The sequence below is a fragment of the Numida meleagris genome, chromosome 1 (assembly GCF_002078875.1).
Source record: "Numida meleagris isolate 19003 breed g44 Domestic line chromosome 1, NumMel1.0, whole genome shotgun sequence".
In the NCBI taxonomy this organism is placed as follows: Eukaryota; Metazoa; Chordata; class Aves; order Galliformes; family Numididae; genus Numida; species Numida meleagris.
In genome coordinates, this window is record NC_034409.1 from 33,379,601 (window position 1) to 33,399,381 (window position 19,781).

The 19,781-nt window shown below is 40.3% G+C and overlaps 1 protein-coding gene across 2 annotated transcripts in view; it reads left to right on the plus strand.

Annotated features, from left to right (window-relative positions):
• The window catches only part of MON2 (MON2 homolog, regulator of endosome-to-Golgi trafficking), a 102,041-nt gene continuing 82,266 nt past the window's right edge, over window positions 7-19,781 (plus strand). For both annotated transcript variants that reach the window (XM_021385050.1, XM_021385051.1), the window contains exons 1-3: window positions 7-239; window positions 15,134-15,197; window positions 19,215-19,342. In XM_021385050.1, coding sequence (XP_021240725.1) covers window positions 129-239; window positions 15,134-15,197; window positions 19,215-19,342 — 303 coding nt within the window. In that variant the 5' untranslated portion in view covers window positions 7-128. The remainder of the gene's footprint in view (window positions 240-15,133; window positions 15,198-19,214; window positions 19,343-19,781) is intronic.

Sequence of the window (19,781 nt, forward strand, 5' to 3'; positions counted from 1 at the left end):
CGGCGGGGAGGGAGGGAAGGGGCCGCGGCTGACGGGTTCCGGTGTCGGGCGCGGACGTGTCGGCCGGGGCCGCGGAACCGGAGGCGCTGCCCCTGCCCCGTCGGAACAGCGCCCGGCCCGGCGCCGCCATGTCCGGGACCAGCAGCCCCGAAGCCGTGAAGAAACTGCTGGAAAACATGCAGGGAGACCTGCGGGGCCTGAGCCTGGAGTGCAGGAAAAAATTTCCTCCCGTCAAGGAGGTGAGGAGCGGCCGGGTCGGGCCGCGGCGCCGTTCCGGAGGGACCTCCCTCGGTGCGGGGCCCGGCGGGAGCTGGGTGAGGGCGGCGGGGCGAGCGGCCCCGGGGAGGCGGCGTCCCCGTACCGCGCAGCGGGGCTGTGGCCGTGGGTCGGCCGGGACGGATCGGGTCCTGCGGGCGGCGCGCCCCTGACAGCGCCGAGCCCCCAGAGCTCCCCGGCGGTGGTAAGGCGGCTGAAGTTCGGCTTGGGCTTGCTGCCGTCTGCTGAGAGTTGCCGGCGCCCGCGGACGCTGCGTGAGCGGAGAGAGGCGGCCCCGCCGCGGGCTGCTGGTGGGCACTGCGAGCCTTGTGTCGGCGGCAGGTGCTGCGGCTGGACCGGAGCGAGCCTGGGGAGGCAGAAGTTTAGGTTGATTTCTTCTCCCTCTTCAAAAATTCCATTCATAAACTTGTGTTAGTTGGACGGTGTCTGTACTTTTTCAAATCTTACTTTGCTCTGAACACAGCCTGAGAGTTTAGTAATCTTAACTGCAGAATCATAGAGTATCCCGTGCTGGAAGGGGCACTCGGGGACTGTCGACCAACTCCGGGGCCCCACACAGTGGCTACCCAAAATTCAAACCCTATGTCTGAGAGCAATGTCCAAATGTCCCTTGACCTCTGGCAGCTCGGGGCCGTGCCTGCTGCCCAGGGACCGTGGCATTACTTCAAGTTAGAGACAAAAATTTTCCTGCTGTTAAAGGATACATCTTAACTGCGTTTCTCTGGTGTATGTTACATAGTTTAGTTTAACTTTTTCCCCATCCCTACTTGTTGTTTTGAATAGTGTTTCTTCTACACAACAGTAGAAGGGAAAAAGTACTGATATATTAACTCAGATTAACCTGCTGAACCAGAGGAGTACCTGGGAAATATGAAGATTTTGTCAGTGTGGAAGCAAGTAATTATGCATGTACTGTGGCATTAGTTCCAATTAAGTGATAGCATATTTAATGTCATATAAAGCGTTGTACGCTTGAGTAGGTGAACTGAAGGGAAGTGCTTGTTTTGAAAGGCATGAAGACACCTGCAGCAGTGTGTTACCTGTGATTGCAGGTTGTGGAGGAGTGCCGGTGTGTTTTGAGAAATGATGTGTAAGTCATGCAAGAGCAAGAAGCGGCTGCAGTCAGTAGAACAGAAATCTGTGTGTTTTGGGGGAGGCTGGGATGCCGCTTCCACGCTTTCCTGCGGTACTGCTTGACTCCAGGTGGGCTATCTGGCATCTGAACAAGCTTCCAGCTGTGATTGTGTTCACTCTCTTCAAGATCCATGGAGAGGATGGGCAATGCAGTTCTTAAGTCAGTGTTTCTAACGATGCTGCGTTATGTTTGCCGTGCTGAAGGTTTGAATAACCACTGCATGTGCAGTGCTTGGTTTGTGCTGAGCATGTTTGCCATACTCGTGTGTGGGTATGACCCCTCTGTTCCCTTTTACATGTCCACCACAATTTGTGTAGCTCACTTTTGTTACTGAAGCACTTTGGATGAAGTTCACTGTCATCGAGAGTTTTGGTAGGTTGTACTTCTGAAACAGCACTGAAGGGTGTTTTTGAAGAAGTGGGACTCCTGCTGTGGCTTCAGAGAGTTCTGGGAGTGAGGAGCAGCAGGGGCTGAGCAGGACGTGTGACACAGCTGCAGGAAATGATCTTACTTCCTTGCTGCTGGAAGCTTTTTTTTCTCCCCCTAGTTCTGAAGGAAGCAAATATCCTTCTTTACTCTCAAATAGCAGCTGCTAGACAGGTATTTTAATTACATGCATTTGTTCTAATTGTGATTGGATTTGGCTGGAGTGGCATCAGAGGAGTGGCATGTTCTTCTCAGTGTCTGGGAGCAGCACCAGCTTTTTGAACTATGCTTAAGCATAGCCTTTTTGAAATGTATTTTTGCTACTTACAATCTCACCTTGTAGTTTCACTGTTACAACACTGTTCTCATCACTGTCACCTCCTGTGTAGCTTATGAGCTTACCTTGCAGCTTCTGTACAACTTCATAAAGCTTCTGTGTAACTTTGTGAAGTTACCATACTGTGACGGGCCTACGGAGAAGTTCCTTGGCCAGAATTAAGCTATGAGCTCTACCATAGTTGTTAGATTCAATAGCTACTTCATGCAGGTAAACTGCTTCTGGTAATGCTGTCAGTTTCTGAGGGAATCTAAAACTTTCCTCACAGCTGTTTGTTATTGCCAGCCCTTTCTAGAATCACGTATGTCTTTGTTTATTTTTGTTTTGATATTAATGCTGTTAATATCCTGCAAAATGCATTTGGCTGATAGTTTTGCAGCTGATGAAAGTAGTAGTATAGTTCTCAATTATACTTGTTGCTCAAATGATTTGCTTGAACAAGTCCTTTTTTAATCAATACTGCACTTAGAAGGTGGTGCAATCAGAAACATGTTGTCTCTTTAATTAAACAGGGGTTTAGTTCTCACTTTTTAATGGTGCTTCTAATGCTTATGCTCTTAAAAACTAATTCCGTATATGTTTTCTAGGTACAAAGAAACCAAAACAGTATTAAATGGTTCTTGGAGCAAGCAGTAGGTAGGATAGGTGGCACAACTGGGGAGTTTCATCCAATTTTGGGTGTGCCAGGAGGGACAGAGCAGCTGGCTGTCTGGTGCAGTCTGGGGGGTTTCTGATGATTACATGGCAGACTTTCTTCTCCCCAGTTATCACTTTGTTTATAACTAAGACATAATGAAATGTATTTTTGGCCCCCGAGCAATCCACACCTCATCTTTGCTCCATGTGACAAATAGCGCTCATGAGTAGAACCATTTGTTTTCTTCAGTGATGTCACTCACTACATTGTAAAATAGGAGCTCCAGAAGCAATCCCTGCGTTTGAAATTGTGCTGCTGGCAGTATCCAGGGATTTAGTAATGGGCCAATCTTACTTCCTAGGAGTGCAGAAAATACCAGTTAATACTTGATTTCAGACCCAAGTCTGTTTGATACTGGGTGTTCTCATTTTTTCGTGTTGAATAGGTGTATAAAGTCCTTCATGCTGCTTCCGTAGATTGGCACTGACTGTAGAAGTATACTGAGCATGAAAGCTGTACAGTGTTACGAAAGTGTGGTTATAGTGGCTGTGTCTCTCGTGTGCTAAATCAATATTTCACATATACAAGTAATGACACTGCTGAAAAATTGTGTTCTTATTTTCACAACGTATTTCCATTTCCCAGTTACAGAAGAAGACATCAGCCTGGGATGTGATAGAAGCTCGCAGGGCACTTGTAAATTAAACAGTATCCTTGGAGTTTGAAATTACAGAGGATGAAGCAGTCTGTAGTACCAGCATCGGTTGTGCCTGTGTTATCTTGAGTAATCCGACATTTCTGCCAGGCAACAACAGTGCTCAGCTACTATTCCCTTGTTTTTAATATGCTGGGCTCTAAACTTTGCTCCCTGTTAGAGCATTATAACACTTAATTTCTGACTGGATGAGTTGTGCAGCGCACACAGACCTTTATTTTACTTTAACCTGTGAGTGACTGGGGCTCAGTGTCCAGCGCAGGTGTGTGGCAAGTGGGCAGCACTCCCTTTGGCCAAGCTTGTGCCATTGGCCTTAAGGATTTAGAGGCAGTGCTTCCTCTCTGATTTTTAAATAGCAGCTCCTTAACAGAATCTTTTTAACTGGAGTAAGAATTTTGTCTTATTGCAAAATTGAAAACAGTTTTGTGTGCTAAAAAGGTTACCGACTGTTGTTATTGCTGGATGGTAACACTGCAGTTAGTGACAGCTGAGCTGGGTAGATGGCTTCACTGGGCAAGAAGTGTTAGAAATACAATGGAAAATATTTGTGTGTAGCAGAAATAACACAACTGAAAGGGGGAACCTAAGCATACCCACGAAGTTCTACTCAGTCTGAAGCCCAAATTTGTTTCGTTGGTGTAGGACTCTGTGTTGTTCACACAGATGCAACCCAACCATCTTGGCTTTACGAGCAGGCCTGTCGTCTCTAGGTCCACGTGGGCTGGTTGGTTTGTTTCTAATGGCTGTAAAAGTGAACTGAGCTTGAAAAATACACAGCAACAAATGATTTCTGATCCAGCTCTGGACAGCTGGAGACACTTGTGCTAAGAAAAGGGAAGGGGTGGCACTGAATGCAGGGCAGGGTGGGCTTGGCAGGGCTCAGGGCTGCTGTGGGCAGGAGCTGCCTCCTGCTGAGCAGTCCTGTGGTGATGCATGTGGTGGTGGCCGTGTGTTTTAGGGCATTTGCTGCTGGGATGATTTGGAAGAGTAGGTCTGGAAAAGGAATAATGTTCAGCTACGTCAGCCTTACACGGCTGTTTGGAGGAGCAGCACTTTTTTTTTTTTTTTTTTTTTAAGCTCTGAGTTCTTTGGTGTGTTGAAGTGCTCCCTGGGGACTCGTGAAGGGTAGCGTTTGATATCCTGTCTGTACTGGTTCTCTCCTAGACCTGTGTTTGAATTGGAGCAGAATTTCTTTTGTTTAACTATTTATTGAGTTGTGTATGCCTTTGGCATGCTGAAATATTTTTGAAACAGTGCTGTCAATTGATCGTCTGTATCTAGGAAAAATAATAGAATCCAATTTTACAAACTTATTTTCCTTCTCTCATAAGTAACTATTTGCAGACAAGCAGCATTATTAAATTATTTGAGTAGAAATTAAATAATCTATGTTTGAGCAGCTTCTGGATAAAACGAACATTTGTTAAAACTGCTTAATTGCAGTAGAAGTGGTGTGGGCTAGCTGGGCAAAGAGATGGGCTTTTCCCTTTCTGAGAGGCTGTCTGTGTTCTGTGAACACGGGTTTTATTCACGTGGCTTGTCCTTGGAGTCCAGTCCTGTCTGCACAGAGAGCCACATACAGCTCCATTCTCTGGGTTGAATCAGTCTGGATCTAGGGGGAAGCGTTGGTACTGAACATATCATAGGGCTGATATCAAAGCATTAGTTGAGGAGCCTGACTTCTGGGTAACTGTATGAAACCACGCGTAAGGATGTGCTGCAAAATGTAAATGCGTGCTAAAAAGATGCAAAACAGTTAATTAGGCTTTTAACATTGAAGTGATCTTCGGGATTCCTGTTGTAACTGTAAGGAGCAGTTTAAAAAAAAAAAAAAGCTAATATTCAGACATTAAAAATGGGTTTGTTCCATAACGGTAACTGTTTCAAAAAGTTTGAATACACCTAAGCTAAGAAGGAGAATGGGATGCTGAAATGCCATGTGATTTGGTCACTTGAGTCACTGGATGTATTCCTAGCATTGATGGGTTTTGAGAGCTCTGTGTTCATTCTGCTCTTTCAGTATAAAGACAAGAGCCAAATGGAACTGGCAAAGAACAAACCTTTGTATATCGGCTATATCCTATAGGAGTAACAATATTTGGAGCTTTCTGCTTGTCAACAGTTTATGGGTGTTCGGCCCGGTTCCATGATGAAGGGGACGGGGGATCCACGGGTCCACGCCCCGGGAAAAGGGAAAAGGGAAAAAGGGTAAGGAGATGGCCCTGAGAGCAAAGAACAGCGGCAACAATCTGAGGAGAAACAAACTAATTTACTAAATAAGATATCGGAATGCAAAACAACACACTATAATACAATATAATTACAATTTAAGCTGATAAATCCAATAAAGAGAGAGAGAATGTTTCAAAATCAAGGCAGGCCTTACTCTACTACTGACGATAAGACGGCTGGAGAGCGAGGTGCTGCTCAATGAGAGACGGCGGAAAAAGGGACGAGGTCTCGTGATCTGCAAGTTTTTATACTGCGAGCTTTTATCTTTTCCCTCCGGTTGGAAATGGTAACAGAGGAGCAAAGTACCGTGGGGAATGTAGTAGTCCTTCTCTTCTGAGAACCAGGTACATTCATTACATGATGTTATGATGTGGAGTACCAATAACCGAAAATCATAAAACCATGACACTGCTATATTTTTCTATTAACATGAGTTCAATAATTCTGAAGCTGTAGTTCATAGGGAACCTAACCTATGGTGAGCTTTCCAGGTTGATTAATTTTCAGATGTTCTCAGAAATGGTTCAGAAGGGTGTAAAGACCTCAGAGTTTTTTGTTTGCTTTAATGGGTATTCGCGTATGCTATTTCAAACGAACCTTCAAAATATTATTTAACTGATTTGTAAAATGCCTACTGTCAAAATTGGGCGGCTTGCACTCAACCGTGTGTCTTGTGTATGTGACTGAGAATTATTCTGTAGTATTCTTTGGTTGCCTGTAGTTGGACTGATCACTTGAAACAGGCAAGTACTGATATTTCATACAGTTCTTCTATGGTTCCTGACCTTTACCAGTTGCCGTGTCTGTTAGCTTCATGTTTGGTATCTATTAATTTTGGAGTGTTTTTATCCAGTGTTGATCTGTGTACAGTAGTATTTTTTCAACATTACTTTAACAAGTGTACTGTTACATTTCTAGAGGACCGTTGTCTATATAAATAGTTCTGTTTTTAAGACTTAATTCTAAACTTCATGTCATCATTTCAGTCTTTGATAAGAAATACCGTGTTTTCAAGAATAGCTGACAGTATGATTATAGACCTGATTTCTCCATCATATAATGCTTTACAATTTAATGATGAAAAAAATGAACGGTGTTTTCTGTACCTCAGTCTATCTGTAAACTTCTCAAGGTAGACTTCAGAGAAAAACGAAGGTGCCGAACTTGGGTATCTTCATTGATCTTGCGGGATCAGTTCATTAATGTGTTCATTCTGGAGATATGGCTGATAGAGGACATAGCCAGGGGACTGTTTTAGTCCGTTACCAACACACCTATGCCACTTGAAATACGTTCATGTCTTTTAACTTAGCTTCCAGCAGCTGGGCCAGAAGAACATAGGTCTTCTGTCTGCATGTAGTAGTCTCAGATATGGAGATTCAGGCTTAGATACCTGCAGAGAGCCCCTGCTAGTGGGTCAGATTAATGCTCCTTAATTCTTAAAGCCTCTCCTTAAACTATCTTCAGTGCGATGGGAGTTTAGATACTTAAATTTGTGCGTCGTGATCTTTCATTGAATCCCTGTCTCCCTCCCATGGCTTCCTGAAAATTATCCAGGAAACCTGTAGCACAAATTCTTGGCGACTCAAGTTCCCGGCTGGTGCCCAAACTGCCTGGCACCTGGTGAAAAGAAACAACATTCAACAGAGAGCTGTTGCTGTCAGAGGCTTACAGCCTTACTAGGTGACTGCACCTGGTGTTTGTGCCAGTGCCTCAGGAGCATCCTACTCCAGTCTGTTCGGATTGACAAGCTGAAGGCACAATTAAAATCTGCAGCTCTGAAGCAGGTTTTTATGTAGATTGATGGTCATTGTGACAAAAGTATGTAATGAAATTTCTAGTGATTTAGAATCAGTTGTGTTGTGCTTGATGGATCACTCAGAAATGTGTCTGCTTGATGCAGGCTATGTCAAGATGTCCATGCACTGTAAATAGATACATATGTATAAATTATAGTAATATATAATAAAAAATACATCCTGATTCTATTTTACTGTGCAGGAGAGAAATGTAACTTGAAAATTTGTCGCTAGCTGGCTGCGTTTCTTCTGTATCAAGTCTTGATTTTTTTTTTTTTTTCTGTCTGCATCATTGCTTTTCAGTTAAGGGATTGTTGAATGATACTCATGCTGATTTGCTCTATTGATTTGTATGTGGTGGTTTTCCAGCTGAGGTGTAGTATTTTGATTGTCAAATGAAAACTCTTGATATAAAATGTTTGCATTGCATTATCCTAACCTCTATATTCGTGTCAAGTGAGGTTCCTCCAGAGGCATCAGCTCGGAAGCAAATAACTGGCACCTCTCCTGGCATTTTTAATGATTAACCTTCAGGATTCTGAATGGTCAGCTTGCAGTATCTGTGGCCAATTTCAGAAGGTTTATGGACCAGAGGAGTTTGCAGTCAAGTGAAATAGCCCTTTGAACATCAGGGCAAATAATACAGTGGCACTGTAGCTGGAAATGATCTTCTTGTTGTTGTTTTTTTATATAAAAAAATAAAATCTGCAATATCATATCTTGAATTGGTCAAGAAAATTTTAAAGTAGGTTCGACTAGCGCTGCTATTTTCCCTCAGCATGGAGCTCCTGTAATTGGGAATGGCACAATCCTTGAGTACAGTCAAGTCCAGCAGGAATTAGTTTGGTATCTTCAAATACAGTCCCTGTTCTTGGGAGTTGGAAATATGAACTAATTATTTCCTCTATTGAGCAATAGTGGATAATGATACAGAGTAAAAGCTGAGCAATTTTGTTTGTGTCTCAGGTGAAGTATGAACAGTAGAACTGTTTTCTATTTGAATAGAGACTGACCATCTGTTTGTAATTTCTTGTCTTTAAATGCTAAATAAAGGAAATGTGAACTTTAAAAGTGGAAAGTATAACATTTCTTTTGATTATTATTATTTTTTAAATGGGGCTGTTTGACAATTCACATAAATCACAAATTCCAAGCATAAAGCTGAAAAACTGTAGCTGCTGCTGCTTTTGGATGGAAGGTTTTATGATAGTGGAAGTTGCTTTCTGAAATTGAATATTCAATTTGTTGGAAAACTAATACTGTTTTAGTGTGATTGCTAAGATTCTGTGGCAGAAAAATTAGATTGAGAAACCTATGTAGGAGCTGTTTTTAGAAGCGTTTTGAAAGGAGAGGGTTTTTTTTTTTTTTTTTTCCAGTTTTCCCTGATTTCTTTCTCTTATACTTATCTCCAGGATGGCATATACATACAAGCAATGATTGCAACCAGGTTCACATTCTCTACAGCCTCCCATTAGATAGCTGTAGCCGTTAACAAGCTCTCCTCTTAGCCTAGTCTTCTTCAGGCTGAATGAGTGCAGCTCTTGTATCATCTCCCTCCCTGTTCTTCACCCCTCTAAGGGTCTTGGTAGACCTCTGGCCTCACCCCATCCCATCACTGTCTGCTTTACACTAGTGAGCTTGAAGCTACTCTTGTGAGAATATCGCTGGAGTGCAGTGTGCAAAAGACATGAGACTCCCTTCCCTTAGCTTGCTGGCTAGACTCTTATTAATACAGCCCACACTGTTGTTGGCCACCTTTGGCAAGGGCTCACTGCTGGCTTGCATTCCTCTTTGTTGTGCATCAGGCCCCTGCTTCAGAGCTTCTTTCTGGCCAGTCTGCTCCTAGCTTCTGCTGATGCATGGGGCTACATTACCACAAGTGCAGGAATTTGTGTTGAACCTCATGAGGTTCCTACCAGCCCTGCTGGGTTCCTCTGAATAAAAACCCGCCTGTGTATTGGACAGTACCCCAAATGTGGTATCTGTCTGTAGACTCTGTGCTATTACCTGGGCTGCTAATAAAGATGTTAAATGCTGTTAGCCCTGCTGCACGTCCCTGTGGAGATACACTAGTAACTTGTCACCAGCTGGACTTCATATCACTTGTAATTATTCTTTGAACTGACAGTCAAGCCAGTCATCAACTTACTTTATTGTCCACTGGTCCACACCCCACTGATTTGACTGTAAGGGGGCTTATACTATACTGTAGAGTATGGCATCAAAGGCTTTGCTACAGTCAAGGCATACAGTATGTGCTGCTTTCCCATTACATGACCGTAAGCTCATTCTCGAAGGCAGTGGTCAGGCTCATGCTAAACCCTTGTTGGTTGTTTTCAGTCACTTTCTTGTCCGGCATATGCCTAGAAATGTCTTGCAGGAGACTTGGTCCATAACCTCCCAGCAACTGGTGTGGAAGTCTGAGTGTTCTTCCTTGATTTCCTTTGAGATGTGTCTGATGCTTACCTCTTTCTAGTCTATTAAATAACCCTCCCCAGTTGCCTTGACCCTGATCAGTGGTGGTTTGTAGGCTTGTATGTGTCTGGTTGGCTTAAGTACTAAACCCACATACTCCCAAGCTGCTTCTGCAGGTGGTGGCACATTTCCAGAGGCTCTGATAGTAACTTTGCTCCAAGCCAGTAGAACGTGAGCAAGCTCTAATCCAAGTACATTAAATCATTGAATATAATAATTCCCTGTGAGTACACAATGCTGACAGATCAGAACTAGCATTTCACCGGTTTAAATCACAGATAGAATGAGTATATATAAAAGAGAAGAGTCTGAGCAGGGATTGTACTCCTGAGGAGAAGGATAAAAATATGGAAGGAAAGAACAGTGCTTTTTTGCACGGATGTGATACACTTGAGTGCTTTCACGAGGCTGATTTACTGTGGAGTTTTTTTGTGGGTGTGCCTTTTCCAAATAATAGTTTTGCAGTACGGTAATGGTCCAGAACGTACTTTTGCAAAGCAAGCCAGAATAACATTGAATTGAGACAGACTTTAGGCAGGAGAATCTCTTACCTAAGCTATTGGATGTAGGATCAGTGTTCCAGTGAGGGAGGCAAATAATTACAGACAGAAAAAAATTGCTCATTTTTTCATATAATAGATGTGAAAGTGACCATAAATGATATATGTTACTCTCATCCAATCTTAGTAAAAGGGTTGCAGACAATACAATATAAATGCCAACACGGACCAGCGTTCCTGAAAGTACTGAAAGTCTGAAGTTTCAGAAGAGAGAAGTCAAAAACTTGCATAGAAAGGGCAGCAAACCTCACAGCAGGTCTGATATCTCTAGAGATAGCAGCTTGTGTGTAATTGAAACGCAAAGTCATTCAGAGTGTTAGTGGTGGAAATTGTTTATTTTTTTTACCAATACTATCCAGTTATACTTTCATATAAAAATGTATTTAATGTTGAATCAATCCATAGTAGAAATTAGTACATGCCTGATTGTTAACGTTAATCATCTTTATGTGGGTGTGTAATTTTTGGTTTAGAAGAAAAAACAAAAAACAGTGCTGACTTGTAATGGTGAGATGCCAGTTTCTTTGAAGATGAGCAAGCTGATCCTTTTTAAAACCTTCTTAAAATGAACTCTTCTGAAACATTTAAAAAATTGCTGAAACAGTGAAGTGTTCTTTTCACTTTCTGAAAAGGGCTGCTGATAAGAGAGGGATTCAGGTTTATAATTGTGTGTCGAATTTTCCTCAGGAGGTGCTGCCAACTCTGCTGTTGTTTATTGGTGAAAGAAGGGTAGCACGTTCACATTGACACCTGGGGAAGAGGACAGGGATCACTGTGGAGCAGCTGACTGCTGTCAGCTCTCATCCCAGCTGCCCATCGGCACCCTGTCTGTACACACACATTGCAGTGGGGCTTCTACGATGTCTTTGCTTGTGAGAAGTAAACCAGTATCCCAAATAACTGCAGGGTTATGTGTTCAAGCATACCACGTGCCGTTTCTCCTTATGGCCACTTTGCTCGGGCTGCCAGGTAACGCAATCATTGTGGCATTAGCTATACTGGCATCTTTTGATACCAGAGACTGATCCACTGCAGTTAGGTCTGAGAACTTGCACAGAGTCCCTAATGATTTGCAGAACTGCCACACATCAGGTGCACTGGGCTGTGGGCACTGGTGGCTTCCCATTTCATTGTCCTCAACAGCAGCCTGTAGAATTGCATTCTCTGATGGTCCCCATATTAACTACTATTTCTGAGTTATAGATCTTTACATTCTATGCACATGTATTTTATGTGGAGAAGCATCAGTCTGGGAGTGGAATGTTACCTGGTTGTTGGAAGTCATTGACCTGCCTGAGGGTGTGTTAGCCCTTGCTTGGTGTTAGCTGAGCATCCAGCAGAAGTTGGCTGGCTGTCACTTGGCTGTGAATTTCCACTGCCCAGCCTCTCCTGTGCATGGAACCTCAGGGTAAGCTGGCTTCAAGGGGAGATTCTGCCTGAGCAAGAATGTAAATGTGTGGCAAGTTGTAGAGGAGCAAAGAGATGGTGAGGTGAGTGCTTGAGCCCACAGAATCCTTCTGGATTTTGCTCTGAGATTGTAGACTGTTTGAAGAGAAGCAAATGGGAGTATCCAGATGAAATTGATTTGAATATATGCTATCTCTGAGAGCCCATTTCTGTTTTTCATCAATGTTTCTCCTGCCAGAACTGGATGCTACAGTTAACTATGCTGCAGCAGAAACATGAAACAAAACACAATAGTGGCAATGTGCGCTTGAGGCATTTTATTTCAGTTCATTTCACAGATATTAAAGGAGCAGAATAGGAAATCTAATTGACTAAAGGCTTCAGGTACACTTGAGCTTTGTTATGGTACAGGAATTAGACATACTTGCTTCTTTGAGACTACAGTTAGCTGTGGTGCGAGTGGCAACTTGCATAATGCTACTTTTACAAGTGGTGACTGCTTAAAACAGATGCCTTATATTTATGTGAAAGTAAATTGCTGTATTTATACCAGTAAATTCACAGAATGATGCTGGACATATCCTTGAACAGTGTTATAATATTCTTTATTAAAATATCCTTTTCCAATGGGCTAGTGACCTCTAGAGTGCTCTAGTAACGTTCACATTGATGTAAATTTGAAAACTTAATACCTATTATTACTGTTTGGCAAGTTGAACTAAGCCTATCCAAGTTTACTTTTATACCAATGTATACAGGATACCCAGGTAACTGTTCATAGCCTCATTTTTTCTACTGTCTGTTTTTTCAACTGAAGTCCTTCTCTTTTGTAAACATTAAGTGGTTATTTTTTACATTTATAGTGGAGTATAGTGTTATGTTACTGATTTTTTTTCTTTAATAGGATGTGTGCAGTGTAGTTGATTTTTAATTGTAAACAATTTGATTCATAATTCTGAATAGAAATTAGAAAACAAAATATAGTCTGGATAATGACAGAGATTCCTACGTCTTGTGAAGAAGAACTGCTGTATTCAGAGTGGTAGTAAAAGCTCTAGTACCTGTTGTTTTGTTTTATGTCAGTTCAAAAAGAATCTGTGCTATTTTATGTAAAGATAGCTGACAACTAAATGGGACACATCGTGTTGTAAATATCATTTTCCTTCTGTGTGCAAAGTGCGGAGTATGCACAAATGTTATGCGTGTGGGCATTATTATTTCTTCGATTCAGAGGGCATTTGTCACTACTGGCTAGTAAGAAATCAATTGCCAGTTGATGTGATGAGGCTTAATTTGAAGGTAATTGAAGTTAGACTGTGACAAATCCTTCATATTAGTGAACAGGAACAATTTGTTGGGACAAGACCCCTCCTCATTAGCTGACAACTTATAACTGAGGTGGAACAAGGGTCGACTTAATATGTTGCACTATCTTAAGTTTTAAGTTAATGTAATTAAAATAAACGAAACTGCGTTTGGCACTCCTCAATTTAATTATGCAGAATATGTATTTGCGTGTTGCCCTGTGCTCATCTGAGTGTGTTGTATGTTAGTTCAGGCACTGTTGATATAATTCTATGAATATTTTTCATGTGCAAACACTGTTCAGCAAAGCTGGTGTAATTCCCCAGAATTTCCCAGATGTACTCAAATGATGGTAAGGCTGCGTGGTGTCTTTCTATGCTTATGTTGGGAAGCAAACAAAAAAACATGGAAATTTAAGTTTCGTTTTTTGAAATTTAGCTGTTTTGAGAAATAACCTTTATCAAATCTTGAATTCAAAGTCAGATACTTTAATTATGCGGTCATCTTTGTCTGTCTTTCTGGGAAATCTTGTTGGAATGGGGTTCAGATGGAGGGCAGTGGTTCTCTTTGGTAGAGCTACGTGCTGTCACTTTCATGTTTCTGCTGGCACAGGCTGGCAGCTTCTCTGGTCAGTGCCATACAGTGACAGCACAATTCTCTGAGCAGGAATGCTAAATCCGAGGAAGCGTGGGAAGGCTTAGTGTGTAAAGCACACAGAAATATGAAACAGAATTAAAAGGTGCACGTATACTTTCAAATTTGGCAGAAAAGTGTTTTCTCAGAACATCTATTATATTGTTTGGGAAAAACTGTTGCGTTTGTTTTGGTGGACAGTGTTTTATGAAGATTACTGTAATTGTGTCCAGGGATTTACTATGTATTAATGAATTTAAAAAATTGAAAAGAAGCCATTTGCAGTGTATTTTTCATTTCTATGCAGAACTTGCCAGAAATTTTAGTTTTGAAAGGTAAAGCATCTATATGAAGTGTTTTTTGATTTGATGGCATTAGAAAACATGACTTTGGTGATTTGTGCTGGATGATCAAGAGGAGAGTTGGTCCCTCACAGTGATTCACGGTGTCTCTGCTCCATTGCTGTCTCCTGAGCATCCCTCGGGCTGTTGGCGTGGGAGGGACGGGTGGTGAGCTGCACCCTGGTGCTGCCTGTGGGGATGAGGGAGCATTGGTGTCAGTGGGGTGGCACGTCGGGGAGTGCTGTGGGTACTGCTGGGAACGGAAAGCTTGGAGAGCTTGAGTGCAGTTAATTAGTACAGGGAATTCAGGACACAAACTGCATGAGAAATTAGGTTTTGTTCCAAAAATATTAGTAAAACTGTTAGCTTGCAAACTGAAAATGTTACTGACTTGAAGAACAGTGATAGAATTCAAGTGTTGTGTACCATGTCAATTTTATTAACTGAATTTAATTGCTTAAGTGTTATGTATTAAACATTGATACAATTACTAATATTTGCAGTTCCTTCAGCATTTCAACCTGATGAGGACACAACAGGTTATAATATATCACAGTAGTTCTTTCACAGATTGAAGATGTACAGAGTGCTTGCTAGTGATTTTTCATTGCATTCGTAAGACTGAAAAATAATACAATGAAAACTGCTTTCTAAAAATCAGAACCATCGAATTTACCCCTTTCTGTACTGTTCTGGGAAGGAATTTCACTTCCACATTAGCTCTGCTTACTGAGAATACTGCAGATTTTTTATCTCTGAGACTGTACAATTTTATTTATCTTAGATATGTTTATTTCTTTGCAGATATTGATGTGTGCAACAGCATCTAAACTACTTATTTTCCTTCTCCTACAGGCTGCTGAATCAGGAATAATAAAAGTGAAAACAATAGCTGCACGGAACACTGATATTTTGGCAGGTAATTATTTGCAGTGCGAAGGGAAAAACAAGCTTGTGTTATAGATCAAAATGTTAGAGATACGTCTTGGATGTGTGCAATAATCCTAAATGCCTTTTAGTGTGGGCAGTATCAATGATACTATATTTGCAGGTACCTAGCAAAAAATCCAGGAAAACTGATAAATTCTACTTCTGTATCATGCTCTTGCTGTAGTGATGCTGCCTGAGCAAGGTCTCCGCTTTCAGCGACTGTTCTAAAAAGTAATCATCCACTTAGAAAAATATGAAATTATCAGGCTTCACATTCTCCGTGTCTTATTCACTGCCACAGCTGTTGTTGAGCGCTCTGTGTGGAGTTCTGCAGATCCTCATCTGTGTGTTTACTGTGAGAGTCTAGCCTTTGGAGACTTGTACCTGGCAGGCAAAAATCCATCTTAATCAGAGACAAGGTCATTCAATTTAAGATGTACCATTGCCTTGAGGGACAGGAGATATTTTGCGAGTTGCAGCTTTGTAAGTGCTTAAAGCAGTTATCTCTGACTTTCCTCAGCTGTATTAAATAGCATGTAAATTGATGGCTTCTTACCAATTGCTGGTAAAATCTCTGGCCAGATTTGAATGTCCCTGTATTAATGCTTGAGTGTCTACCCCAGCTGTAGTAAAACTCCTTTATGGTGCTCAATTATTTGAAAGGTCCAAATGAAATAGATGCAAAATTACTTCTTGTTTTGAGGTATGCAAATCAGATGTTGTTAGCGAGGCGCTTTCTAGAAGTATTTGAAGTAGCAGACCCATCCCTCAATATTTCACTTTAATGCCTCTTTTTTATTTGTTTATTTTCTTTGTTTTCACTGCTGTCATGAATGCTGACATAAGTGGAAAAACTATGCCAGGTAATGTCAGCTATGCATCAAAACACAAATGAACAAGAGAAATCTCCAGTTAGCCACTTGGGAAGCTAGCAACATTCTTTGGCGTATAATTGTGTAAAGATCTTTACATTTTAGAAAACTAGTTTTTAATCTTCATTTCAGAGTGAGGAGATGGGAAGAATTATTGGTTTGGGGCATAGATAGGCAGCCCTTTATCTTTCTGAGGGAACGCCTTCTGGTAGTTGGTTGTATTTTGTTATTAGTTTTCACTTGTAAGGCTTATACTAGAATGTAGTTAGAATTTGTTTCATTCATCAAAACAAAACTGCACAGACTTCTTTGTATGAGGTTTGAAAAAACAGGAGGCATTCCAAGTTATTCTGATTAGTTAACTTTTGATAATAGGATAACAACTTTTTTCCCATTGAGAAATTGAAGAATAAAGCTGTGCCTGCACATTATCCTACTAATTTAAATACAATACCATTGAACAGCACCAGTTCTTTATGGACTCCTGTGCTTTTTTGAAGAATCAGTTGTAACCTGATCTTGTAGATAATATCCAGATCTCTGTTTTCTCCCATCCGGTATTTAATATTATTTTGAAGGAAGATAGCATATATTCATTAGGTGAAAAAGACTACTATATTTGTGAAATCTAGTGGAGTAAATATTTTTGACTGCTAGATGATTTAATAACATCTACCAGACATTTTGTTAATCTAAAAATATATTTTCGTTAGGATATTATTTTTCTTTTTTTTTTTTGCCATGAACTGTCGATTCACTGAAATAGATAACTGTATCAGATTTTTTAAAATAAGCTGACCTGATGTTTTCTTGAAGCTATACACTGTGTAGGATTATAATTATCAGGAAAACAGATGTAATTTTAAAATGACAAACTTGCTGTGGTAATACGGAAGTAGTGCTATGTTTGGTGATACATTTAACTTGCCAGAATTCTGAGGTCTCCGATGTAACTCGTTTCTTCCTCTTGGAAAAAGCTGAGTAGTTTCAGAATCTTCATTCTTGACAGTCTGCATGTGCCTTAGAGTTTATTTATGAGAACTCGAGTAAATCCAAAGAGAAGTCAGCTTGTGATTTATAGCGTGGGAGAACAGATGTGAGAAATTATTTCCACGTGGCCCTGAGATGTTCTGTTTTTAGATAATTCATGCTTTTGCTTTAGAAGTTCTTTTAAAAAGATTATGATCTTGCTGATGGAGTGAAGTAATCTTATCTTTCCAAAGTTTCCTTTTTGATGTGGTTCATTATGCTAGAAGTCTTTTAAAATAAATTCTTATGTAATTTTGGTATGGCAAAATGGAAGCACAGCCGGATATAAGAACATTTTTGTGTGCTTTAAGACTGAAACTCATGTAGTAGTTGGCACCAAACTAGATCTACCAAATGTTAATTTCAGCTTCATAAAGTAAAAGTACTTGTTTAGATGCTGTTGTGAAATTGATTCTAGTGGATTAAAGGAAAAATACTGTAGGAAGTTTTGTTTTTTTTTAATCTCAGTATTTACTGTCTGTTAAATCCCATGCAGTTTTGCCATTCAGAACTCTGTCATGAATCTTATGTTAAGTGTTTTATGGTATCTTTTTTTTAAAAAAATACTGCTTTCTTCTTTCTACTTCATGGTTAGAATTTGTTGGAGAGTCAGAAATTTGTATGAGTAAGGAAACATTTGTGTCCACTTGTGAGTGAGCTCTGTTGGCTTTGTTGTAGGTAACAAAGCAGCTTAGCTTTTTTTTTCATACTGACACATGCCTAAAATTACATCTTCATTCACATTTATGCTGACATTTTATTATTTTTGCTGAGGCATTTGGTGCAAGATCAGCCTCTTTCAACTGCATGCAAAGTGGCTGACTTGGACTGTATATGTGTCAGTATTATCCCAGATGAGCTACTACCTTGTAAAAATTGGTACCTATTGTATCCTGTTATTTTCAAATAAATTTGTTAATCATTTGCTTCAGTTGAAAATATCATTAAAATACATTTTTGTTGCTTTTACCTTGATGTTTGTGCCTTTTTTCAAATCGATTGTAGTGATACTTAATAATAAACCTTTTTGAGAGCCAAACTTCAGATTCTTCAATGAAAGATTATAAAATTGATAAACTTCTCATTTTTATGTGAGAATGTATTTTTTGTTTCTTTGTGGTAGTGTTTGTGCTCTAAATGTGTTTATTATTACACATCGTTAGAACACCTGGGGGTAACATTCAGTGTAAGTTCCTCACAGTTTTCAGCTGTGAGAAAATTTTTAGTATATGAAATGAGAATGTGCAGCTAAAGTCTTAAAAGTTTGCATGAACCAACAGTGGTATACACAAAGCAGAAAAGCACTCAATGGTCTGAGTCATGCTTTGTTTCAATCTTTAAGAAATACTTTCTTTTTTAATTTTATGAAGCTAATCTCATATTTCTAGAATTGCTCTTATGAGGAAAACCTTTTTTAAAATGTCAGTCTGTTAGGTTGTATTAATCGTGAAGTTTTATCTCCTTTAAAATAAGAAAAAAGTTCCTGAAACTTGTAATATTCATGAAAATACTGCTCTTTGAGAAGCTACCCTTTCACATTAAAACACTGGTTGAAAAATTCAGAGCCAGATGTACATATCCAGGACATGTGTCCAGGATTCTCCACCTATTTTGTTGATGGCATTTTGCTCTTCCCCTTCATTCCGAGTATTTGGCATTTCTTGTGCCACACATCGTGTTGCTTTTGAATTCAGTTCTGAGGTGACATAGAGTAGAAGGTGAAAGATCCTGGAAAGAGCGTGGTCGGCTCTGTGCAGACAGAGCTGAGGCAGAGAGACAGGTGGAGAGGCAGAACCTTACAATTTGTAACAAACCAAATGGGCTCTAGGTAGACATTTTGGATTTGGAAGGTTGCTTAAAGAAAGACAAAATGTTGAAAAAGGAGAGAAGGTACTTGGAATTAGAGCATTAATGGTGGTTATGGAGGCATGCCTTTGTAGCCCATTGTCTTTCTTCATTTGGTTTTTCCCTGTGGTACGGAAGTAACTCCCAGATTTCCAAGACTGGAGATTAAGTTTTGTTAATAGCTATGATTAACAGATTTTGCGTTGTATTTGAACTTTAAAGTATTAAAAATACACTGTTTCCATATCTCTTCTCAAAAGCATTGAAAGAGAACAGCTCAGAGGTAGTTCAGCCTTTTCTCATGGGTTGTGGAACAAAGGAACCAAAGATCACTCAGCTGTGTCTAGCAGCCATACAAAGACTCATGTCCCATGAAGTTGTTTCAGAGGTAAGATCAATCTTTTCATAAATTCCTAAGTGTTTCAATGTGAGAAGCACAGACCCCAAACTGAAGACGAGTATTTTTTTTAGGAGGCTCTTTATGTTGCACTGAACATAGTTTGCAAAATATATTGCTCATACTGATTTAAAAATGTAATGTAATGGTCAAAAAGAAGGTTTTCTTTTAAAAAAATATGGTGGAGAAAAATAGTAACTTCTAGAAGGCATTTGTGAACATTTAAAAAAAAAAAACAAACACTTTTAGTTTGCATTCTTGTAGCACAGGAACAGTCATTGATAAACATTATGGTTAAGACTGTATCCACAAAATGTATTCTATGTGATAACACTATATATTGTGTTTGTCGCATGTTATTTTAAAAATAAAATAAATGGATGCACATTTATTGCAACATTAGGTGATATATTATGGTGCTGCCCGTAAA